Source organism: Artemia sp. Qi Xiang Cuo, chromosome 21 (assembly GCF_049724085.1).
Source record: "Artemia sp. Qi Xiang Cuo chromosome 21, ASM4972408v1, whole genome shotgun sequence".
In the NCBI taxonomy this organism is placed as follows: domain Eukaryota; kingdom Metazoa; phylum Arthropoda; class Branchiopoda; order Anostraca; family Artemiidae; genus Artemia; species Artemia sp. Qi Xiang Cuo.
The window spans coordinates 25,263,161-25,290,122 of NC_142814.1; the positions used below are offsets into that span (position 1 = coordinate 25,263,161).

General features: G+C 35.6%; 1 protein-coding gene across 8 annotated transcripts in view; it reads left to right on the plus strand.

Annotated features, from left to right (window-relative positions):
- Ca-alpha1D (Ca[2+]-channel protein alpha[[1]] subunit D) overlaps positions 1-26,962 on the plus strand; it is a 401,670-nt gene that overhangs the window by 146,419 nt on the left and 228,289 nt on the right. For all 8 annotated transcript variants that reach the window (XM_089106801.1, XM_089106795.1, XM_089106796.1 and 5 more), the window contains exons 11-15: positions 12,647-12,720; positions 14,629-14,780; positions 19,387-19,594; positions 23,689-23,809; positions 25,779-25,858. In XM_089106801.1, the coding sequence (XP_088962927.1) occupies positions 12,647-12,720; positions 14,629-14,780; positions 19,387-19,594; positions 23,689-23,809; positions 25,779-25,858 (635 nt within the window). The remainder of the gene's footprint in view (positions 1-12,646; positions 12,721-14,628; positions 14,781-19,386; positions 19,595-23,688; positions 23,810-25,778; positions 25,859-26,962) is intronic.

The following is a 26,962-nucleotide window of genomic DNA, read 5'->3' on the forward strand; positions in this document are numbered from 1 at the left end:
AATAAAGCGTCACACGTCTTTACTATTTTCTACGTTTGGTTGATAATATTATTTAAAAATGAGGTAAGTGCCAGTTAAGTATGATGTAATTATTAGTTGAAAATAAAACTCATCTCATCTCATCTCATTTGTAATATAGTCTAAAGTTACAAAAATCCTTTTTTTTTAATTGTATAAATGCTCAGTAATATTCAGTATACTCACAACTAACCAGACAACAGAACTCGGTATCTTATCGAATTTTAGACGTTAGCTCCTAGGCAGGGTCTTTTTGAGGCGCTTTACCCCATACATTTTTCTTCTACATTCTTGTAATATAATCAAGGTAAGAGATTTAAATAATATGAAAGACTTTTGCTTTGTTTGTTTTTTAGAATTTTAAAACATTAAATCTCTTGTTTTCTGAATCATCGTTTTATATATATGTTTTTGAAAAAGTCTCTTCAAAAAGGCGAATGAAATACAAATCCCTTTACAACAATCATATGATATTTCTTTACCATATTATCATATATATGATAATTAAAACAAGTTTTCTGTCGTTAGTAGTAAGGCAATACTGAATCTGACGAGTGATTGCGTAATATGACTTACCACGGGTCAGTCACCTATGCACTTTCACGGGTGATTGCGTAATATGTCTGACCACGGGTCAAGCACCTTTTATTACGAACGATACTTGTCCTAACGGAACGTGATTGCGTAATATGCCTTACCAGGGCCATTTACCTATTACTATGAACTCTACATGGGTTGGCAGACAGGTTTTCTATTATGACACTCATTTTTTGGAGGTCTTTGGAGGTTTTTTTTTTAAACTGGTATTTTTTCAATGAAGCCCATAACACTTTGCAGAAACCCGTGAATGTAGGAGTGAGTTCTTGCCGTTCTGGCTAAGTGGACGCGCGCTGGGCTGAGAATCCGTGAATTCGGGTTCGTTCCCTGGTGTGGTCAGTTTCTTAGTTTGGGACGCGGGTCAGTGGCGTGACCCTGTAAGCTTAGCCAGAGTCAACCCAGCTCTAAATGGGTACCTGGAGAAATCTGGGGAAGGTAAAACAGGAAGGGTTTGCGAAAGCATTGGTTGGCTGGCCCCCAGCCCCCCATTGCACTTCCTGGCTGAAGGGCCACGAAACGGAGATCAGCACCGCCGGTTTGGACCTTAAGGGTCTAGTGCCGCATCCTTTACCTTTACCTATGACAATGGATATTACCTCTAAATACAGAGAATTAAGGTGTTAGTATTCCGATACAATAAGTCAAGTATAATAGAATTAATGCTCCTAGTGGAAGCTCGTAAAACCCTTCCCCCTCCCCGCGCTAGGATTATTGACGAGCTATGACCATGGATATTACATCTAAATACATAGAATTAAGATGGTAGTATTCCGATACAATAAGTCAAGTATAATAGAATTGATGCTCCTAGTGGAAGCTCGTAAAACCCTTCCCACTCCCCGCGCTAGGATTAGTGCCTAGGTGTGACAATGGATATTACCTCTAAATACAGAGAATTAAGGTGATAGTATTCCGATACAATAAGTCAAGTATACTAGAATTGATGCTCCTACTGGAAACTCGTAAAACCCTTCCCCCTCCCCACGCTAGGATTATTGCCTAGCTGTGACAATGGATATTACCTCTAAATACAGAGAATTAAGGTCATAGTATTCAGATACAATAAGTCAAGTATAATAGAATTTATGTTCCTAGTGGAACCTCGTAAAACCCTTCCCCCTCTCCCGCACTAGGATTAATGCCTAGCTGTGACAATGGATATTACCTCTAAATACAGAGAATTAAGGTGATAGTATTTCGATACAATAAGTCAAGTATACTAGAATTTATGCTCCTAGTGGAAGCTCGTAAAACCCTTCCCCCTCCCCGCGCTAGGATTATTGCCTAGCTATGACAATGGATATTACCTCTAAATACAGAGAATTAAGGTGATAGTATTCCGATACAATAAGTCAAGTATAATAGAATTGATGATCCTAGTGGAAGCTCGTAAAACCCTTCCCACTCCCCGCGCTAGGATTATTGCCTAGCTGTGACAATGGATATTACTTCTAAATACAGAGAATTAAGGTGATAGTATTCTGATACAATAAGTCAAGTATACTAGAATTTATGCTCCTAGTGGAAGCTCGTAAAACCCTTCCCCCTGTAAAATCTGAGCTAATAAGGGTTTTTGACTGTAAACTCTAGTTTGTTGAAAGAAAATTATGGAAAATACAATTCTCTTGTTCAAATGTGAAACTTAAGTCCTTTTTTTGGATTGAAAAATAAAACTATATCCGTAAAATCTGAACTAATAATTCAATATTTTTTTCATAAAAACAAACTTTTTTTTTTTTTTTAAACTTTTAAAATTTTAAAATTTATTTATTTTTTTATTTTTGTATCTATCTTAAAATGTAAAAGTATGCTTACGGTTCTAACACTTGCGCTCTTTGATTGGTCAGAGACACGATATGGCGTTCCCACTGGTATTCTATGACCGCTTATCGTCACTACCTAGTCTACTGCATGTATTAAATCAGTATTTTTTACACAGTGGAACGATAAACACATAAGTCATATCTTTTAAAAAAGAAAGTGAAGATGGAACATTTTAATAGAGTGTGTTCACATAACAAGGTTATTGTAGCATTGAATGCCGACAAGGAGAAGTATTTAAACTATGAAACAAGCACAAGTGGTAGCACTATTGGAAATTTATGCATGCATTGTCATGACAGTAAGGAATTAAATTTCTTTGGGATACCGAAAAAATTCAACTCTTATGATGGTAGTTATGTGAGATTGAGATCTCCAGAGATGATTGCACTCAAAGAGAATGCTAACATAAAAATAATTGTCGATGATAGAGGACAACTCCTTGCTACTGCTGCAGGTAACACATTACCTACGGATACATCCAATCAACAGCTTTCGGGTATTAGCATTCAACGGAAGGCTAATAAAAGAAAGGCCTACTCTGCTACTAATATCGTAAACCATATCTTGTTTATGTGCCGAAACTGCTACCTGTGTAAAAATAATGTGTTAATAGACAGTGAAATTGCAAAAAAAATAAAAAGGGCATTGTCAAAAAATATCACTACGGAATATAAAGATGAAACGATGAAGAACAAAACACCAGCAAACATTACTGCCATTGATCAAACTGTCAATGAATCAAATAATAGCAAAGACAAAAAGCATATTGAGCCTGTTCATCAGACACCAGTAAAAATTGTGTAGGATTCAAAATGGAATAATAATTATTCTACTGATTACGAACTAAGAGACGACAATAACTACAATATCAAGAGAGAACATGGTGAACTATTTTATGGAACAGATTCAACATGTCCAAAGTTAATCATTGATATTAATAATGTATCATAATATATTTTTGTATTAATATTCTACATAGCATTATTTCATTAAAAATATTACATTGTTACATTTTCATTATTTTTTAGAGTAAGCTAGGGTATCAAGCGTTTAGAATGTATATTAAAACATCGGAGATGTAGGAAAAGGAATTCTCGTACATCTATTGTCAGACACACTATTTCCGTAAAATCTGAGCTATTAAGGGTTTTTGACCGTAAACTCTAGTTTTTTTGTAAAAAAATTATGGAAATACAATTCTCTGGTTCAAATGTGGAACTTAAGTCTATTTTTGGATCGAAAAATAAAACTATTTCCGTAAAATCTGAGCTAATAAGGCTTTTTCGATCGTAAACTCTAGTTTCTTGTAAGAAAATTATTTAAAATAAATTTTTGTACGTATCTTAAAATGACAAAATATCATTCTTGAATTCACTTCTTGAATACACAATACAGAAATAAAAAAAAATGGTAATACTTCCCCCCAAACTCAAATTTTCCAAAATTCTACTATAGAAGCTTTTAAAATATTTCTAAAGCACTAATAGATAGAGCGCTAAAACATCAGAATCGACTTCAGAGGACACGTTATATCACGGGAAGTGGTTTTGAAAATCCTTCTTCCCCCCAAACTCCAAATTTTCCAAAATTCTATATTTTTTATTTCATTTTTTTAAGGTTAATTTAGACGAGGTTAAGTGCACGCACATAACCTCGTCTAAATTAACCTTAAAAAAAATGAAATAAAGCTATGTCGACTTTGCATATTTTATTCAACATATCCGAGAAAGCGCGGGAGGGGAGCATTCCTGTCGACTTTTGGAGGATGTTTCCCCCATTTTTCGATAATCAGGCAATTTTCTCAAGCTCTTTTCTCAAGGTCATAGCTTTTGACTGACAACACTAACATCAACCCCATATGGGGTCGTGAGTTCGAGTCCCACTCCTGACAATTTTTTTCTTATTCTAAATCTTTGGAAACAGCCTCTATTTCTGACCAAGAGCTTGAGAAAATTGCCTGATTATCGATAAATGGGGAAACATCCTCGAATCGTTACTGATATGATATTAGTGCGTAAACTACAAACTTACGAAAATATCCAGAACTTTTTTTTCTTATAGCCTTGACTTTGAAGACTTTGTCGCCCTCCACTATAACTTCACTAATACATCCTTCTGCCAATCAAACCATCTCCCCCAAAACACTTTTCAGTCATTTCCTGTTAAATTTTTTTTATTTCAAATCACCCACACGGGTTTTTCTGCATTTGAACCAGAGAATGGAACTAAGTTTAATATTTGAACGATAGAATTGTATTTTCCATAATTTTCTTATAGAAACCTAGAGTTTATGGTAAAAAAATCACACACACACACACACACACACAGAGAAACTTACACACACACATAAAAACTTACACACACACATACACACACACACACACACACACAAACTTACACACACACACACAAAAACTTACACAAACACAAAAACTTACAAACAGATAACAAATTACACACACACACACAAAAATTTAAACTAACAAAAAAACTTAAACACGCCAAAAAAATTACACACGCACACACAGAAAAACTTACACACACACACACAAAACAAAACTTACACACACACACACAAAAAAACAACTTACACACACGAAAAAACTCACACACACACAGACAAAAAAAAATTACACACACAAAAAAAAAATTAACACACACACAAAAAAAAATTACACACACACACACACAACTAACACATAAACCCATACAACCTTCCAAAAAAAAAAAACTTCTCTTAGTATAGAAAGTGATTTAATGACAGTATTTTAGTTTTTTTCTTGTCCACAGCTATTTTTTTATCATGAACCGTTTGGAGACCAATTTGATCAACATAGAGAAAGTTCAAATAGAATCATTACTGATATTGATATTAGTGCGTAAACTACAAACCGACAACAATATTCGGAACTTTTTTTCTTATAGCCTTGACTTTGAAGACATTGTCGCCCTCCACTATAACTTCGCTAATACATCCTTCTGTCAATCAAGCCATCTCCTCCCAAACACTTTTCAGTCATTTCTTGTTAAAAAAATTTTTTATTTCAACTCACTCACACGCGTTTTTTCTACATTTGAACCAAAGAATAACACTTTTCAGTCATTTCTTGTTAATTTTTTTTTTATTTCAACTCACCCACACGGGTTTTTCTACATTTGTAGAGACATACACACAGTCCGAAGAGACACAAAAAGCCCAAAGAGACACACACAAGCTTCTAAAGTAAAATTTTGGAAAATTTTGTGTTTGGGGGGAATTGGGACTTTCAAAACCTCTTCCCGTGATATAACGTGTCCTCTGAAGTCGATTCTGATGTTTTTAGAACTCTATCTATTAGTGCTTTAGAAATATTTTAAAAGCTTCTAAAGTAGAATTTTGGAAAATTTGGAGTTTGGGGGGAAGGGAGATTTTCAAAACCTCTTCCCGTGATATAACTTGTCCTTTGAAGTTAATTCTGATATTTGGAGCGCTCTACCTATTAGGGCTTTAGAAATATTTAAAAAGACTATAAAGAAGAATTTGCGAAAATTGTGAGTTTGGGGGGGGAGGGGGATTTTCAAAACCACTTCCCGTGATATAACGTGTCCTCTGAAGTCGATTCTGATGTTTTAGCACTCTATCTATTAGCACTCTAAACGCTTGATACGCTAGCTTACTCTAAAAAATAATGAACACGTAACAATGTAATATTTTTAATGAAATAATTCTATGTAGAATATTAATACAAAAATATATTATGATACATTATTAATATCAATGATTAACTTTGGACATTTTGAATCTGTTCCATTAAATAGTTCACCATGTTCTCTCTTGATATTGCAGTTATTGTCTTCTCTTAGTTCGTAATCAGAAGAATAATCATTATTCCATTTTGAATCATACACAATTTTTACTGGTGTCTCATGAACAGGCTCAATATGCTTTTCGTCTTTGCTATTATTTGATTCATTGACTGTTTGATCAATGCCAGTAATGTTTGCTGGTGCTTTGTTCTTCATCGTTTCATCTTTATATTCCGTAGTGATATTTTTTGACAATGCCATTTTAATTTTTCTTGCAATTTCACTGTCTATTAACACATTATTTTTACACAGGTAGCAGTTTCAGCACGTAAACAAGATATGGTTTAAGATATTAGTAGCAGATTAGGCCTTTCTTTTATTAGCCTTCCGTTGAATGCTAATACCCAAAAGCTGATGATTGGGTGTATTCGTAGGTAATGTGTTACCTGCAGCAGTAGCAAGGAGTTGTCCTCTATCATCAACAATTATTTTTATGTTAGCATTCTCTTTGAGTGCAATCATCTCTAGAGATCTCAATCTCGCATAACCACCATCATAAGAGTTGAATTTTTTCGGTATCCCAAAGAAATTTAATTCCTTACTGTCATGACAATGCATGCATACATTTCCAATAGTGCTACCACTTGTACTTGTTTCATAGTTTAAATACTTCTCCTTGTCGGCATTCAATGCTACAATAACCTTGTTATGTGAACACCCTCTATTAAAATGTTCCATCTTCACTTTCTTTTTTAAAAGATATGACTTGTGTTTATCGTTCCACTGTATAAAAAATACTGATTTAATACATGCAGTAGACTAGGTAGTGACGATAAGCGGTCATAGAATACCAGTGAGAACGCCATATCGTGTCTCTGACCAATCATAGAGCGAAATTGTTAGAACCGTAAGCATACTTTGACATTTTAAGATAGATACAAAAAGAAAAAAATAAATAAAGTTGAAAAATTTCGAAGTTAAAAAAAAAAAGTTTGTTTTTATGAAAAAAATATTGAATTATTAGTTCAGATTTTACGGATATAGTTTTATTTTTCAATCCAAAAAAAGGACTTAAGTTTCACATTTGAGCCATAGAATTGTATTTTCCATAATTTTCTTTCAACAAACTAGAGTTTATAGTCAAAAACCCTTTTTAGCTTACATTTTATAGGAGGAAGGGTTTTACTAGCTGCCAGTAGGAGTATCAATTCTATTACACTTGACTTATTGTATCGGAATACTATAAACTTAATTATCTAGCGTTAGAGGTAATATACATTGTCAAAGCTAGGCAATAATCCTAGCGAGGGGAAGGGGGAAGGGTTTTACAAGCTTCCACTAGGAGCATCAATTCTATTATACTTGACTTATTGTATCGGAATACTATCACCTTAATTCTCTGTATTTAGAGGTAATATCCATTGTCATAGCTAGGCAATAATCCTAGCGTGGGGAGGGGGAAGGGTTTTACGAGGTTCCACTAGGAGCATAAATTCTATTATACTTTACTTATTGTATCAGAATACTATCACCTTAATTCTCTGTATTTAGAGGTAATATCCATTGTCACAGTCAGGCAATAATCCTAGCACGTAGAGGGGGTAGGGTTTTACGAATGTTCAGTTGGAGCATAAATTCTATTATACTTTACTTATTGTATCTGAATACTATCACCTTAATTCTCTGTATTTAGAGGTACTATCCATTGTTATAGCTAGGCAATAGTCCTCGCGCGGGGAGGGGGAAGGGTTTTACGAGCTTCCACTAGGAGCATCAATTCTATTATACTTGACTTATTGTATCGGAGTACTATCACCTTAATTCTCTGTATTTAGAGGTAATATCCATTGTCAAAGCTAGGCAATAATCCTAGCGCGGGGAGGGGGAAGGGTATTACGAGATTCAAGTAGGAGCATCAATTCTATTATACTTGACTTATTGTATCGGAATACTATCTCCTTAATTTTCTGTATTTAGAGGTAATATCCATTGTCATAGCTAGGCAATAATCCTAGCGCGGGGAGGGAGAAGGGTTTTACGAGCTTCCACTAGGAGCATTAATTCTATTATACTTGACTTATTATATCGGAATACTAACACCTTAATTCTCTGTATTTAGAGGTAATATCCATTGTCAGAGCCAGGCAATAATCCTAGCGCGGGGAGGGGGGAGGGTTTTACGAGCTTCCACTAGGAGCATAAAGTCTAGTATACTTGACTTATTGCATCGGAATACTATCACCTTAATTCTCTGTATTTAGTGGTAATATCCATTGTCACAGCTAGGCAATAATCCTAGCGCGGGAGAGGGGGGAGGGTTTTACGAGATTCCACTAGGAACATCAATTCTATTATACTTGACTTATTGTATCGGAATAATATCACCTTAATTCTCTTTATTTAGAGTTTATATCCATTGTCATAGCTAGGCAATAATCCTAGCGCGGGGAGGGGGAAGGGTTTTACGAGCTTCCACTAGGAGCATAAATGCTAGTATACTTGACTTATTGTATCGGAATACTATCACCTTAATTCTCTGTATTTAGAGGTAATATCCATTGTCACAGCTAGGCAATAATCCTAGTGCGGGAGAGGGGGAAGGGTTTTACGAGGTGCCACTCGGAGCATAAATTCTATTATACTTTACTTATTGTATCGGAATACTATCACCTTAATTCTCTGTATTTAGAGGTAATATTCATTGTCACAGCTAGGCAATAATCCTAGTGCGGGAGAGAGGGAAGGGTTTTACGAGGTTCCAGTAGGAGTATCAATTCTAGTATACTTGACTTATTGCATCGGGATACTATCACCTTAATTCTCTGTATTTAGAGGTAATATCCATTGACACAGCCAGGCAAGAATCCTAGCGCAGTGAGGGGGAAGGGATTTACGAGCTTCCACTAGGAGCATAAATTCTATTATACTTGACTTATTGTATCGGAATACTATCACCTTAATTCTCTTTATTTAGAGGTAATATCCATTGTCAGAGCTAGGAAATAATCCTAGCGCGGTGAGGGGGAAGGGTTTTACGAGCTTCCACTAGGAGCATAAATTCTAGTATACTTGACTTATTGTATCGGAATACTATCACCTTAATTCTCTGTATTTAGAGGTAATATCCATTGTCACAGCTAGGCAATAATCCTAATGCGGGAGAGGGGGAAGGGTTTTACGAGGTTCCACTAGGAGCATAAATTCTATTATACTTGACTTATTGTATCGGAATACTATCACCTTAATTCTCTGTATTTAGAGGTACAGCCAGGACATAATCCTAGCGCGGGGAGGGGGAAGGGCTTTACGAGCTTCCACTAGGAGCATAAATTCTATTATGCTTGAATTATTGTATTGGAATACTATCACCTTCTCCCCCTCCCCTGCCCTCGGAAATGTGGGAACGAAAGGTCTCTGAGCCTTCCCCTTGATGCAGATGTTTTCCCTCCATAATTGACCCCTCCCCTCCCAGCCCTCAGAAAAGGGGGAAGGAAGGGAACGTTAGATCCGATTTTAAATTGACAATACTTATCAAACATCACTAGTGTATTATACAGATCACATATCTCATTACCCCTTTTTAAATGTTAATCAAATAATTCTGATTATAGTGTCCAATTTTTTGTCTGCTTTTCAAAATGTTCGTATTTGTTCAGAATGAAGTGTTTTTTATAGCAGATACCCCCCCGTGCAACTGAACCCCCCATGTAACTGAACTCCTGTATAACCGAAACCCCGTACAACTGAACCTTCGTGCTACTGAATCCTCGTGTAACTCGACCCCATTTAACTAATCCCCGTGTAACTGAATCCGCATGTAACTGAACCCTCCTGCAAGTCAACCCTCGTGCAACTCAACTCCCTCAAAACACTTTTCAGTCATTTCTTGTTAATTTTTTTTATTTCTGAACTATTTAAAATTGAAAACACTGTGCAAATCATCACTTGTGTTTTATACAGTACACATTCATCCCATCTCCTCCAAAACACTTTTCAGTCATTTCTTGTTAAAATTATCCAATCACTAATTACCCATTTTTTTCTCCACCTTCAAATGTTCCTTTAGTACCTACGCAATTAGACTAAGTCATCGCCCAGTTAACACTAAGATGTAAATTGAGTAACCCTCTCACAATGACGAACCAAACCAGATTATACCCACCTAACCAGATCGAAAAATGGCGGTCACACTAACTTGATTAGTAATTGGATTCAGATATACTACGAACGGACTTTCACTCCTACATTCACGGGTTTCTGCAAAGTGTTATGGGCTTCATTGAAAAAATACCAGTTTAAAAAAAAAACAAAAAAAAACATGTATTCATGAGTTTGACCTCCAAAAAATGGGTGTCAGAATAGGAAACCTGTCTGCCAACCCATGTAGAGTTCATTGTAATAGGTAAATGACCCTGGTAAGGCATATTACGCAATCACGTTCCGTTAGGACAAGTATCGTTCGTAGTAATAGGTGCTTGACCCGTGGTAAGACATATTACGCAATCACCCGTGAAAGTGCATAGGTGACTGACCCGTGGTAAGTCATATTACGCAATCACTCGTCGGATTCAGTATTGCCTTACTACTGTCGTTTAATGAGTCAGAAGCTTTTTCGATAAAAGAAAAACCATCAATACAAAATCACAGAAATAAGAACTGGCAAATGCATTAATTCGTTCCGGAAGGCCACAACGAAGTTCTTTCCTTTAGCCAAGTTTGGTTTTGTAGTAACATACTTGACTTGCATGCCAAAACAATGTGGAAGGGATAGGGAAGAATATTTTATTGCCCCTAAAAATTCTGCCTGGAAGAGATCAAGTATTCGGGCCGTAAAATACACCTTACATTGTTTCAGCCAAAATCTGCTCCCCCCCTTACACCCTCTTATATGGAAGTATGCACCTTTGGCTGACAATTAAGCTGCAGCAAAACGGCAATATCTCTTGAAACCGGACATTACTTATGCTCATCTCAGTTTTTCTTCAGGAGAGGAGGGAAAAGCCAAGGGCTCAAGATCGTTCACTGAGGGTAGATGGGTTAAGCTTCCGAAAATAATAAATCCTTTCAGAGGAGTGGCTCCTCTTTGTAAATAGCTTACTTTTGTTTTAATATTTTGTAAAGAGAAATATCCCTAGCCTTTTCACCTATTTTAATTTTAGAGACGAACCATTTTGGGAATAAAACAAATACAATTTGCCTATCCCTTATGCAATTAATGTTTTTATTTTCTTGTGTTTACATTTAGTTGGAAGTTTGGTAACAACACGGTCAACACTCACTATTTTGGTTATAATTATGTAACACAGCGCACTGATTTCGTAACCTTTTCGCTCTCCCCTCTATTTCAAATATTGATTTAACTTACCCTGGTTCCCAGTTATGCGATTCTACGCAAAAACAGCCGTTTTTGCGCGATCTGTCAAAATTTCCTCATATTTTGCTGCAAGCTAATGCGTCACGACGGTTCAGCGGCCGCACTGAAATATTTTTACTGAACCGTTGAAAATCGCATCCGCTATTCTGAGTTGAAAGCATTTTAGAACCATACATTGCAAGGAATTGAGAAACTAATCATATTTATCAGAACTTTTCTATTCATATTTGACAAAGAAATTCTAATCCTCGAGGCCTGGGGAGATATTTCCAGGGAAACAAACATAGAAGATAAGAATTAAATTTTTAATTAGGCGTAGGTAGCCTAGGCTATTGCAGTTTAGCCCTTTATATATTTTTCTTTGCTTTTAGAACTTAATTTAGCCAATTCTCCCATACATATGATGTTTAAATATCTCATAGTATTTTTGCGTTTCAATAGCTGCAGTGAATCGTTTCTGTGTGAACATTTTTATGATTTTCCGCATCCGCTATCTGTGAGCCGTTTTGTGTTGAAAAAAAAAATCAAATGAATGGGAACCAAGGGCTACCCCAATTGCTCTCTAGTGCGACCTGAAACGTGTCTGTTTCCTTCGATGATGGTCATCCAAGACAGACCTCTCCTTTGGCATTCTTTAAACTACTTATAAAGCTTCTACAGTTAGTGCAGGATTCTGATTTTGCCGAATATTTGGAATTTCCATTTCATTACTAAATTTCTCTGCAATTATCTGCCTGCAGAAGTCACTTGTCTTGAAAAACATCGCCCCAAAACTAAATAGTGCCTGTTTTCAATAGACTAGCCTTATGACCAAATTATCTTGCTGGCGAATATTAGGTAATTTCGCTGCTTAAACTTTGATGCCATAGAAATCTTGTCGGACTCGAGAGAAAGAACAAATTGTTTTGAATACACATTGTGTTTGAACCAATAGATCTCTGCCCATCTCCCCCACTTCTCAGTTTCGTCTCTGAAAAATTGTCATCTTTTCGAGCAGTATTGTGTCACATCTATACCAATTGTTGCTAATTTTGATAATCTTTTCAGAAGTTACAAACTTGTTTTTCATCGCTCTTTTTACTGTGGAGATGTTATTGAAGATGTACAGTGTAGGATTTCAGGTATTATTTTTATTTTACTTTTATTTTGATTTGAATACAACATTGAAATTTTATCTTTGGTCATCTAAAATATTGGAATGTTTTAAAACTTCTAATCATTACTGGTTTGAGGAAACAAAATCTCTCCTAAATGTTCTTCTTTTAGAAGGGAGAAAAGCTGGATAAATTTAAAAATTAAGAATTCAAAATTATAAGCATGTGCCTAGATTAGAAATTGTACAACAATATGAAACTATAGAGTCTATTCATAGAAAGTGTAGTGCTGCCTAGTGCCTTGGTGTAAATGTAAAAAAAAAAAAATCACTACACTTGCATTATGTTCAACAAAAAATTAAACATTAAGACAATTTAAATGGAAATATATGAAAACGGGTTTAAGTTCTAATTAAGAGAATGGAAAAATACACAGACTTCATATTTCACACTTTAAAAAATATAGTTTGTAAATTGTCAAATTTTTATCCAATTTGCTATTTTTACCTTCTTCCCGAAGAAAATTCCCTCCCTTAGAAATTCCTCTCGAAACAAATTCTTAGTAAAGATTTTTGATAAACAGTACTTTTGTTGAATAAGTTCTTGACGATATTTGTACTACAAAATTTTAGGTAAACATATGAATGGAAATTCTATGCGACTTTTGATCTTTTAAGTGACTGAAACCGTTTCGACCTCTACATTAGGGCTGTCTGACGTCTAAATACAATGTTTACATATGTTTAAACGTAATTAACCTTTATACATAGATAGGAAAAGAGAAAATTACAATTAAAATCACCAAAAATAAAGCTTCTGGAATCACTTGCCCCCCCCCCCCAAGAAATTTTCTGGTGATGCTCATGATGCCTCGCCTCACCTCTTCCAGCTTTGTGCCGGTAGGCATCTGAATGTAATATTTTGTGGAACAATGGAAAAAGATGGAATCTTTTCCAGGAAAAGGTAAATAATTTCCACAAAAATGTTTTGGTGGTGGGGCAATGTATTTTTCGAAATCTAGGGGGGCAACTCTTTTGTCGATTGTTTCAAATGACATTGCCAAAACAAGGGCATTTTTAATGAAAATACAAAAATAAAGTATTTCTCTAGAATCGAGGGGGTGAGTGGAAAATTCTAGGGGGAGGGAATTATCCCACCCACAAATTGGCACCTTTGCTTTTATTGTATAGCGGTCTTTCATCTCTGTACACTATTTTCTTTCATGTATTTACTGTCTAGTCAATTTTTTTTTCCTTTGACAAAAGCTTCCGGGTATGAAGCCAAAATGATTAAGATTTTATTGTTGGATATATTTTTTCAATGCTATCTCACTGGCTTAATACATGAAACATGTATTAAACATTAATACATGAAACGGGTTATCAAAACATGACCCGTTATATGTGTTTCCAATTTTTTTTTTAAATGGAGAGACAAAGTAGTCTCAGAAAATATTCAAATCTTTGGACTCTTGATTGGACTAGAAATAGGGTTAATGTTCTGGCGTTCAGCATGTTCCACTTTTCCTCTGACACTATATGGACCTATAGAGCTTACTAATTTTTGCTTAAATCGGTTCAATAGAATTTTGTCTTGCCAAAAACCAAACAATATATCTGAAGTTGCTCTCAAGAAATAGTTAGACAGTGCGAAAGATTCTTTTAGTGATTTTTACCTACTGGTCGTATCTGTAGATGCATGCTTACTTAATATGATGGTAAACAAGCCAGAAATTTTCAGGTGCTTAAAGACTTTTTATATATTGACGCATTTAAATTCTTAAACTTTTTCACATTTGAATCCTAGAGCAAGATACACTCATACTAAATGTTTAAAATCAACATATTTGGTCTCCATTAAAATCACAAAGATATGATAATCATCCCTTTTTCAGTACAATAATATCACAGATATATATACATGTTTTTTTTCTAGAATTACTTTGTTTCATTATTCAACCGATTTGACTGCTTTGTCGTTATCAGCTCAATAATGGAGGTTTTGCTCACTTATACAGATGTCATGCCACCCCTTGGCGTGTCTGTGCTTCGCTGCGTCCGACTCCTTAGAGTTTTTAAAGTCACGAAGTAAGTAGTTATAGTTTACCAACAAGTAGTAGGTCAGTATCTATACTGCAACGCTTCTATCCGAATGTCTTTATTGGGTTTTTCAAGATGATCAAGTTTTGTCTTTGTTTTTGATGCTTTTTGGCTGTTGCTCACTGTATACATGACGTGAAGCAAAGAGCTCAAAACCAAAGAGGAAAAAATCAATTGAAATCATGTAACTGAAAGCACACAGACACACAAAAAAGGCTAATAGTCTGATTTTGCCATATAAGATATATTCCGATTGATTTTACCTATTTCTTATGTTGAACGGAAACATTGGGATTTACTTATATTTTTTTACCTTACTGTAATTTAGGGTAGAATTTGTGCCTACACATGGAAATCTCGAAAGGTTTTTTTTTTAGAACGCGCTTTTGAGCACTCAGAGCAAAGAAGAAACCTAATTATTCGCAGATAAAGGTAATTGGGTAAGAATCAGAGTTTGTCCTTTATTGCAGCTACAACTTCAGTGCCTACAAGTCTTTCCTGAGGATGTCATGAAAGGGGAGGAGGAAAATATATTGCATAGAAACGGCATTTTTCTAACACTGTCTGACTGTGAACCACAAGCCATGAACGTATTATAATCACTTTTTTTTCCGGTCACTTCGTATGGAAAGTGGCTGCGGAAACTTCAAACTTTGAGGGGGCTCATTTTACTGTTAATTGAGGGTTCTAATGCTTCTTTTAAGATTCAAGAGTAACTAGAGGGGGAAATACCCTCCTCCCATGTTCTTCTGTTCTACCCGCCTCCTCGCGTAACCCTTCGAAGACATCTGATCACAATTTTAAGAATGTCATTTTGTTCAAGAGATTTGAAGGATCCTATAAGTGTGCGTAAGGGTTAAATGACCCTTAGAGCCCCGGGGTCAAGAGCGGTCACTCGGGGTCAAAATAATGCAAGTTACTAATTGGGTCTAGATGGAAAAAACCGGGCTTGTTTGATGTTGGGTGTGCAAGTGAATTGAAACTTTCAGGGATTGTTCTCTGGGCCAAAAGGATCAAACATTTTGTTGTAGGAGGAAGAGGTAAAAACCTTTTTCCACATTAGGCTAATAGGCCCTTGTAGGCTAATAGGCCCCCAAATGGCTAATTATTCCTTTAGGCTAATAGGCCCCCAATGCAGACAAAAAATAGAAAGTAAGAAAGTCTCTTTCAAAATGGGACCTGTCAAAGGGCAAGAATGGGTCATTTTTTGTTTCTCCCGACCATTTCACGTGGGAGGGGTGATCGTAGAAACTAAGAAGGGGAATAATTCGGCTATAAGTTGAAAGGTCTAGTGCTTCTTTGTAGGCCCGAACGTGAATGATGGGCAGCCAGCCACCTTCCCGTGAGCTTTTCTGATTTTTGCCCCCCCCCCACTCCCTGTAACTCACACGATGAAGGATAACAATTTTGAGACAGTCATTTTATTCAGAAACGCTAAAAAATCTATAAAGTATAACTTTGAGGTTGACATCACCCCCACAATCCCAGTGCCAATGCCCCTTAATTATGTGAATTACTGATTAATCATAGATAGGCTCATCAGAAAAGACGGCAATGTTTGGTCGTGGTTGTCTGATCAGCTAGAAGCTCTTAGGTATCGATCGCTAGGCTAAGGTTCCAAGAGTTTCGCGAGGGTACAGTGTTCAAACGACATGCATGCCTGGGTAAATCAAAATATGCTACGTCCACCTGGTTTCTCAAATTATTTTAATGAATTAAAATCAGTTTTATTTGATTAATTACGCTTAATCTCTTGGTTTTGAACTTAAATTTTGTGAACTTTCACTACTTGCGTTCACTGAAGTTTTTCTATTGAAAATACTGCTTAGCTTGTTTGTCATTAGCAAAATGACGTAAAATGTTTAATTCATCGAAAAGGAACTAAATGATGCTACTCAACTTCCAAGGTGACGTTGGCACACAGGGTATTATACCTTTTATACAAGTAGTTGTGTCAACTTCTTTCTGACCTTTTCTCATTGTTTGATCTGTAATCGAAGTCTTGGTTGTGACATGGCACTCTTGACACCGAGCTTTGAATGAAGAGCAGAAGTAAGAGTGAAGGTGGCAAGGGGATTTCATTTATCTGCCTTGACCTGCTTAAACATACTAAAAGTCCTTTCAGCGACAATATTCGAAAATCGAAACTAGAACATGAACTAGATGAACTACGCCAAGCACACTAAGCATCTCTTCTTTCTTATTCTCAGCTTGTAGAAGGGTTTTCCAGTACTCATCCAGATTATAAGGGGAAATATTGGTTACATTTTTGTTCAACCAATCTTCAAGCTTCTTCAAACCCTTGTCTGTGGTACTTTGTAAGAAATTTGACAAGGTGCACTTTAGAAGAAAATTGACAAACGCTGGTGGATTGTGAGTCCTTGTATCGTCAGGTTCTACAGAGGCTTCTTCTTTATAAATGCCATCACCAGCATGAACCCATTCTTTATTAGTACAATGGCTCCCTTATAAAATTGAGAAGACACCATATAGAATTTTTTCAGTTTTGCTTCGAATTTTCTTATTCTTATAATTTCGAATATTTCCTGGGTCACCTATCAGTACATCTATATCTTTTGATGTACTTAAACCAAGATGATATCCCTCAGAGGTGAGTAAAATATGGAGTTTCCAGTGTCAAATTTTATCCCTTGTCGCTCGACATAGCTTCCGTTCATTAAGTTAGTGAAAAAGTCTATACAAACTCCGGTCTTTCAATTTTCAGGACATGAAATAGAAATTCCTAGAAATTGTGATGAAAAGCACTAAAGTCATTCGATTTTCTTCTGTGCCAGACCTAATCTCTAAATCATCAGTTTGACATCTGTTTACTGAAATTCCTTGCTTTCTGAAGAGATTGTGTAAAATAAACCTTTTGAACTAAGGTTAGTTTTAATCAAACTTATACCTTCATAGCAAGTAGTAGGCTTCTAGTTACATTTTCTCATCGCTTCAAACTCCTTCAACTATTGTAAGATGAAATCTCGGAAAAGAGAACCACATGGTATTTTCACAGTAATACTGGTAATACCAGTAATACCGGCTGTTAACAGTCTGTTCTTTGGTTACGGAATCTTAATGGGCTAAACTTTTATTGTTAGAAAACATGATGACCATGAACTTTACCCACGATTTGCTCTTTCTTGCTTTCTTTGTTTGAGGGCACCTATTGGTTTGTCACTCGTTTCCCTGATGTTTGAATTCAGGATCATATTCAAAACTATGTTTGTCACCTGTAATGACTCAGTCTATGAATCGGAACGTTCAAGCAGGTTCTGCCACGTTATGGCACGCTAGGCCTTCATTCTATCTGTGAGCCCTTTGGGGACCATTTCGCGCACACTTTCCTCATGCACACATCCTTGTTTAAAATTCGGTGAACCACTGCTTTCGGTGCATTACTCATGCCACCTAACATCAGAATCACACAATCATCGATCCCTAATTAAAAGTTTTCACACGTTTTGACCTTATTTCGTTGGAAGTCTTAATAGTTAAGCGCTGAGATCTTGAGCGCTCGTCGTCGTCGACGGACTCTCTCCCTTTTCTGAACCTCTTGTGTCACTCTAAAGTTCAGTTATAGGACATCGTTTCATTCCCGTGGGCTTTCTGAAGTATCTTAAGTGTATATGCACCATTGTTGCCCAGTTTGGCACAAAATTTAATCATGTACCGTTGCTCTACATTCTGCGCCATTACTATTCCGACCATTTTTTGATGAGGTTCAGAAATACACTTCGCGGAAAGAGAGCTCCTGTCTCGACCACAACCTACGTGTGGCTGGGCAACATGAATGGCTTTCGTTGGAACTTCCCACTAATCCCACCACTTTTTGCTGGAATTCATGATGCGAAAGCGCGATTGGATGGGGGAAAAATATCATTACCGGTGTTTTTGGGACAGACCCTGTAATTTTAAAGTCGCTCTCTGCTGCCATTTGCACCATTCTGCTTGCAAATTTATTGCACAATCTTTGATCAAATTAAATTATCCTAAGCATTAAGAAAACATTTAGAAAACGTTTATTTCAAAATGTAGGATACTAGAAAAGTATTTTAAATAATTTTTAAAAATTTCAAAATATAATGTTATCTCAAAATTTACTAAAAACGAAAATGTAATTTCTCACTAATAAGAATAATTCGAATTTTCTTAGACTGAAAAATTAAACCTGGCAACTTAAAAAAAAATTGAAAAACTAAAAATAATCTCCACTATCGAACAAAATTTGAAGTTCTCACCATCAGAAAAAATTAAAATTTTATAGGCCTATGACTGAAAATGAAACTTTGGGATTGCCATAACAGCTCATATCTATTCTAGGACAACTGATAGGGCAAAGTTTTTGGTTTTTAATATTTGAATGCACAGAGACCTGCTTTGGCTGGAAAAGGGACTTCGTGCTCATAGTTTTATCACATCTGTTGAATTTTCTAAGCATGCTTAGCTTCCTTATGGGAGACATAAAGCAAATATTTGTAATGTTAAAAGATCAGTTCACTAGCTACTGAATAATTTATTTCGTGATTAGGTTTAACCTATTCCCCTTACCTACGTCATCAAACTGCCTTAATATATAATTCATTTATTTTAGGTATTGGAAATCTTTATCGAATCTAGTGGCGTCATTGCTCAACTCTATTCAGTCAATTGCGTCCCTTTTGCTTCTACTCTTTCTGTTCATTGTTATTTTCGCTTTGCTTGGGATGCAGGTCTTTGGTGGAAAGTTCAACTTTGAAAATGAGGAGCTTCCACGTTCTAACTTTGACTCCTTTTGGCAGAGCTTGCTTACTGTCTTTCAGGTAAGACTGTATCTAGCATTTATTTGTATGTGCGCTCATGTGTTTGTGTCTCTCTATACTGAAAAAAAGCCAGATAAATCCAGCAATCCAGAAATTGGAGCCATAAAAATAGTAGTCAATTGTATAGATCCTAGGAAAACTCACTGAAAAAATATTGAAATCTTGACTGAGAATGATTGACTTAGAATGACGTCATGCGAGGGCCAAAGGCCTATGCTGTTGATCGTAGGACAGAATCGAACGGTGGGAGTGACAGAAAGTGCGAAGAGTGACGGTTCAAGCCCAACCCTAATAAAGCGAGGGTATATTCACTTGAGCTATCCATGAGAACCAGAGACCGGAGGGGCCAATAGTAGCTAGTGAAGTGACGAGAGGTATATGACTAATAGCCTGCAAGCGGTTTTATATATATATATATATATATATATATATATATATATATATATATATATATATATATATATATATATATATATATATATATATATATATATATATATATATATATATATATATATATATATATATATATATATATATATATATATATATATATATATATATATATATATATATATATATATATATATATATATATATATATATTTTTTTTTATATATATATATATATATATATATATATATATATATATATATATATATATATATATATATATATATAGTAGGAATGTCGTCTGGGCCTGCCGACGAAGTACTTTGTAGGGAAGAGACAATCCTACAAATTTTGGACTCACTTACGGGCTCCATGCCCATTGATTTTAGACAAGCCGGGCCTAAATAAGACTTGTAATCTGGATCATAAGGTACTGGAAAAATACTTGCTACAGTGGTTTTCCAAACAGAAGAGAAATAAGACGCTAGTTGACTTTCAACAACATTTTTGCCAGATACCAGCTGGCCATTGATTAAGATATTTTTTGGGAAAGCTGATTTGAGAAGGCCAGGCTTAAAAAGCGAATTAACAAGTTTTCAGGTTTTCCTAACATCTTTTCCACAATCAGAGAATTTCCTAAAATAAAAATCAGATTTATCACGGCGAATAAGTGATTTAAATACGTTCCTGTAACTCATATATTCATCCAGGTGACGAACTAGAGAAGAAGCTTTCCACTTTTTCCAAAGATAATTCTTTCTTCTCCAGCTCGTGAGTAAACCGGGAATCATCCAAGGGCTTAAAGGCTCTGATTTTTTGGCCGACAGCGCAAAGATAAGGGGTTGCAAGTTTGAAGTATTGCAGACTTCACTGAATCATAAGACAAATCAAAATGCATATCAAAATCTGGTGTACATTCAGACTCATCCCACACTCGTTGAGAGAAATGTAGTTTTAAAATTTGCAGGTTCTTTTCGGAGAAGTGATAAGAAAAACTTGCTTGGACTTAAAGCTACTAAGAATTGGTAGAGAAGAAAAAATATTATCAATTAGAGTGACTGTTGTTTCAGTTGCTCTAGTAGGTATAAGTATTGTTGGCAACATACCATAAAAAAGCATTACAACGAGAAAATCTATAGACACAGAAGGATCATCCAAAAGATTTAAGTTAAAATCAACCACGACAACCCTATCACAAGGCTGATTCTGGACCAATTCCATTATTTCATTAAGAATATTTAAGAAATCCAGATTAGAACCGCTTGGAGCACGATAAACCTCACAAATAACTAACTTTTCTCCTGAGACTGAAGTTTCAACAAATAGTGATTCAAAAACTCCTTCTATATTCCGAGAAAGATCTGTATGAATGGAATATGGAAATTTGTCAAACAAATAAACAGCAAGACCTTCCTTTCCTACCTGAAGCCGGTTCAGTCGTTAAAAAAAAAACAAAAAAAAACAGGCAAATCAAAAATCGAATCATTACAACCACCCAAAAAGTCTCACACAGACCAACAATATGTGGCTGCAAATCATCCTTCAGAATTTTAAGTTAGTCGAAGGAAGTGATTATCTCTTGAGTATTCAGCTGAAGCACCGAGAGCCCCTCACTCCCCTTAGCACATCCAAAATCTGTTACATAATTACTATTTAAATTAGAAAAAGAAGTTAAATCAATCAAATTATTATTAGTCCCAATCGTATTATTTATTAAGCCTTTTACATCAAGCTGATTTGTTTCTAGCGAAGACAATCGGTTTAATGAAACGATGAAATAACCTGAACCCCTACAATTAAATATGGACAACGACAATAGCCATAAAACATACATCTTCCATGCTCAAACAAGGAAACATTTATAAACAGAAAAAAAAACTGCTTTAACGAAAACAAACAAACAATAATCACAAAAAAGGATACAAAAAAAGAAGTAGAAATGAAAAAATTACAAACGAGACAAGAACAAATAAACAAACAAACAGACACATGAACATACGTAAAAATTCAAATAATAAAAAATATAAAACACAACACGCATTCTGCAAGGCATCTAATTTTTATTGCAGACGGTTCACCCGGAAGTTTCACAAGTTTCACGATCAGTCTATACGTTCTTAACACCAAACCGATCCCTAGCTGCGTTTAGGATATCGCGACGTCTTTGGCGAGGGATTCACACACAAAAATACCAGAACCAGATAACTTAGCCTTACTCGCAAAAACCTTTCTTCCGGTTTCTTTACTACTGAGCTTTACCATCACAGAGGCCACTTTATCAACAGAAGACTGAGGTCCATTCAGTCAAAAACGGTAAACACTAGATATATCGCTTGACGAAATATCAAAAAGGCCCATCATTGATGACAGGGTATTCAATGCACTTGTTTTCAACTTGACACCAGGTTGCTGCTTCAAGCCGTTAAACATTAGGCAATCTAGCATATCTTCTTGAGTAATATCGTCTAGTTTCACTTCAAGATTTTACACACGATTCTCAAGGTTAGATGTTCGCAATCTATATGCTTTCAACTCGCGTTCAATCCGGTCGAGGACTTGATTAAATTCCAGCGAAACAGACTTGTAAACCTCAATGATAACAACTTCAACCAAGTCTTTTAAACAGTTAACCTCAGCCGTATTTCCCATTTTAGCAGCAGCTTGCTGAGTTATTTCCGAAACTATAGATTTCCTAGTCTTCTCAAGTTCATGTACAGTCTATGGACTAGTTCAACTGCAAACTGATGAAGGCATATTCCAAGTAACGAATGACTTTGAAACAGACTTGTAAATATCCGGAAAATTTTGCAGCTCTTTCAAAAGCTTGTTTAACGTTCTTTGAAGTTTTCTTTGATGCTTATGGTAAATTCTACTCAAACGACAATAGACTTCTTCCAGAAATGATCATTTCTTGGTGGTCACAGTAGCAAAATGTCAGATAACTGCTGTTTACGCCATCTTCTGTTGTTATTTTGAAGATTCACAGGCCATAATGGATAGCCCGAAAATTTCGCGAACGCCAGATCAAACTGTCTGAAAATCATCTTTATATCCAAAAAAAGAAAACTGACTTATCTTTCAATGGGTGGGCAAACGGATTTCAATGGCAAACCAAAGAACCACAGTATCCAAATATCCAATTAATTATAGCACATACACAATATTAAATCTTTCCGTTCAAACAAGACAATTTTCCATCTGCTTAATTGTAAACACTTCATTGTGAATAAATCAATATAAAAAACTACAGTCTCAATTTTCAAAACTTCTTAATTCATTCTGAATTAATAATGCTCATTACGCTAAAGTTTGATGATTTGTCCCAATGTTTTAAGAGCGGATCATGAAAATATCAGTAATAAAATCCACAGCTCACAGGGGAATTCTCAATCAAGTAGCAAAATAATCCAAACTAAAGTAATCCGCTTATTCATATCATAATTCTTTGACCACTGAACTAATTATTATCAATATATTGGCTGTAGGCTAGGATAATACTATAAATAATCCTTTGCCAATTACTAGCGATAGGTTAAATCCAAAAAGAGGTCTTATTAGGGCATAAGCGCAAAAATCAGTAGAGACTGTGGGGAAGAGACATTAAAGAATAGTGTATGTTTCTTTCACTGTATCCAAAGGTTGGCTTATTTAAAAGTTTATATCTGCTATTGTCCGTAAATTAATTTATTTCCCCTTTCCAGATTCTGACCGGTGAAGATTGGAACGTTGTGATGTATGATGGTATTCGAGCTTATGGTGGTGTAGCATCGCCTGGTATATTGGCATGCGTGTACTTCATTATACTATTTATCTGTGGTAATTGTATCCTTAAAAAAACAAGGGTAGTATTATACCACAAGGGTATAGAGGACACATGGTATTTATTACCCCTGGTAGACCAAAATGTATAATAAGTGGAAAATCATATAATAGTCAGAAGAAATAAAAAACTTTTCTGGCAAAAAAAAAGAAGATGCGGTACCTTAAAGAATCATCATATCTCGTCCATTACAAACGTTTTTAGTGTTTGGCCAAAATGTTTAGAATAAATTGGGTGGTCTTGCCTTAACTTATCGAGCTCGTACAAGAGATTCGGATAAACGACAGAAAACTAAAAGCCGACACCTAATTTCCGGAAACCTTAGAAAACCATTTAACTCCCTCCGTTTAACGCCGGAGACAGATATTTAGTTTAATCATCCGAAAGTGTCAATTTGTTTTTTCGATTAAACCGAGCAGAATTTCTTTTCAAATTTAAGGAAAGGACAGTCTCTAAAATTTGTCAGAGCATGCCTGCTCTGAAAACGCTAAAACTCAATTCAAAGGAATTATTCTTTTTAGTAATTTGGCTGCGTTGGTAGTTCCCTGTAGTTCCATCCGCTTTGATTAAAAAAAAAGTCGTTGACCGAGGGAAATAAGACTTCACTCTCATTTCACTCAAATTTCAAAATATACCACAAATTCTCAGCAGCTTTCGATGATATGTAGTCCCCTGGGAGAAAATGCTGCTGAACCTTTTGTCTTTGAGACGGCCAGCCGCGCTAAGGCTCGCAAAATAGTTTTTAAGGTATCGCATTGCCTTAGCCCTTTTTCAGCGGGGGAAAATATTGCAGGTCCGCTCCCCTTCTCTTCGAGTCATCTTTGTTGACTATCTGTAGAGGCAAAAAATTTAATAAGAAGTTAAACTTTTCGTAATATTTCAATTTCAGAAAACGTTTTCCACCGTGATTTTTATGATTTTTCTAAGACACAATTTAGCATGTGTAGGGATGGGTATTTGATTGACTGAGAAGAATAGAAATTCCGAGACACACACTGAGAGGGTACATTCCAATATATCACGGACGTTTCAGTGGTGAGGAAGAAAGGAGATAATAGAGGCCTAGTGCTTAAAAGAGAATTAACACAGAAAGAAAATATAGAACACGGAACTGGCTATTTCTCGCTTCATCTTACGTCTCAACTGGCCAGTATTTTGCTTCATTCTATCCTCTGACAGAATCTCGATTCCTGTATTAATCCTGGAACCCTGCTGTTCATAGAACTACTTACAATGGGTGATCGGAAAATTTTTCCCGACTGTGATTAGAAGATCTTCCTTGGAAGTTCGGAAGATCAAAGTGGGAAAATAGAGTGAGACACTTCAGTTAACATAACTTGGATAAAGATATCTCAATAACAAAAAATAGGGAACTTCTGGTGTAGTTAGTTGTCTACCTTCGTTTTAACGGATAGTTTTGTTTGTGGTATCTTCAAATTAACACCAAATGAAAAAGACTGAAAAGGTTTCTTTAATTAACTGCTATTTGAGGAATGAACAAAGTGTCTGCAGGCATGGATTTAACCAGAATTGTGTTTGGGGAAGGAGAGTAATCCATTTAAGGGAGATAATGCTCAACAGTGAACGGGCCGTTTCTGGATCTTTATTATTTCCCCAATATGTGTATGTTCATTGATTTTTTGACCATTTAGATGGGGAAGGAGCGTTGAGTTTAATATTACGAAAGATACAGCCTTATCTTTGGAACGGATAATATATTCCAAAAGTTGATTCTTCAATTTCCTGTCAGTAAATATTGATACCGAAAATATTTTCACTTTGTAAAATCAACTGTTTTTATAAGACTCTCCGGGACTAGGAAAACCGTTGCAATGATTCAAAAAAGTAAAATTGCACCAAGATTCGTCCTTTTTAATAATGTCTGATAAAATCCAGAAGTAGTCTTGGCCATTCAAACAGTGTTTTTTTTGTTCTATTTTTTAAATCAATTTTCCTTAAAGTTTGATCCAGATATATTGTTGAATGTTTTCTTGGCCATCGCTGTGGACAATTTGGCTGATGCAGAGTCACTTTCAGCCGTTGAAAAAGAGGTATGTTTTTAAGACCTACTTCCACCGACAGCAGTATTACGAGTATCAGTTTTAGTAAATTTGTGTTAGCATATAAGTTGGTACTCAACATTTTTTTTGCCAACAATTGTAGGAAGTATGTAATTTGGTGTAAATTTTAAAAATTTGATACTCCAACAAATGGAACGGTTAAGTTCTTAAATCTTGTGCAAAAAACTTACCAATAATCGTGTAAGAAAAAAATTAGGGAGGGAGAGTTACAAATAATTGCTGGCTACGGTTTTCAAGGGGTATTTTGAAATAGGGAGTTTCAGCAGCTGAGTCAATACTCAGAACATATTGGAGAGACATTCCAAATCATTTCAGGGGAGACAGCTTCATATTAAGGACATAATTATTATGTAGCAATTATATGTGGAAATAACACACTTGAACTTGGTAGTGCGCCTTTGAAGGTCGGTTTCAACCTCAGTCGGTATTACCTGACTATTTCATTGGTGATCACGTAAACGAAAATGACTTTGATGCACATAGAAATGTGAAAAGGCAAAAGACACCAAGGACAAGTTTCAGCAACTGAATAACAAGTACATAACAAAGTCAATATTTGGTCAAGGGTTTCCCCCAAGACGTCAATTCTAAAAAAAAAAATCAAATAAGGACTAACCTTTGTAAGAACTGAGGAAATAAAAACCACTTTGGTACTTGTATGCAATCCAGTAAACACGCAAAGAGAATGGCATATAGAACGTCAAAGATTCTATTTAAAACCGGGTTTTGCTAGCTAGTGAGTTGTTGTTCACTTCGTGGAAACTATTCAATCTTTATTTTTTGGGGGTTGAAGGGGCAAAAAAGGTACCTTGGTTAGGTTAGGTTACGTATTTAATATATGCTATTCTTTACCAACACCCCCCCCCCAATGTGTAAATATATAGCCAAAATTTGTTTATAAATTATTATATTTTCATCCTATTTCGTTTTATTTCATTAGCATTAACCAAACTTAACATTTCGCCTGTTTACTGGATTGAATATAGTTACCACCACTTTCTGCTTATAATGTGTTCTTGTTCAGTTTGTTTTTCAACTATGTTTTTTTTATTTCTTAAGTGCTTCAAAAGCTTA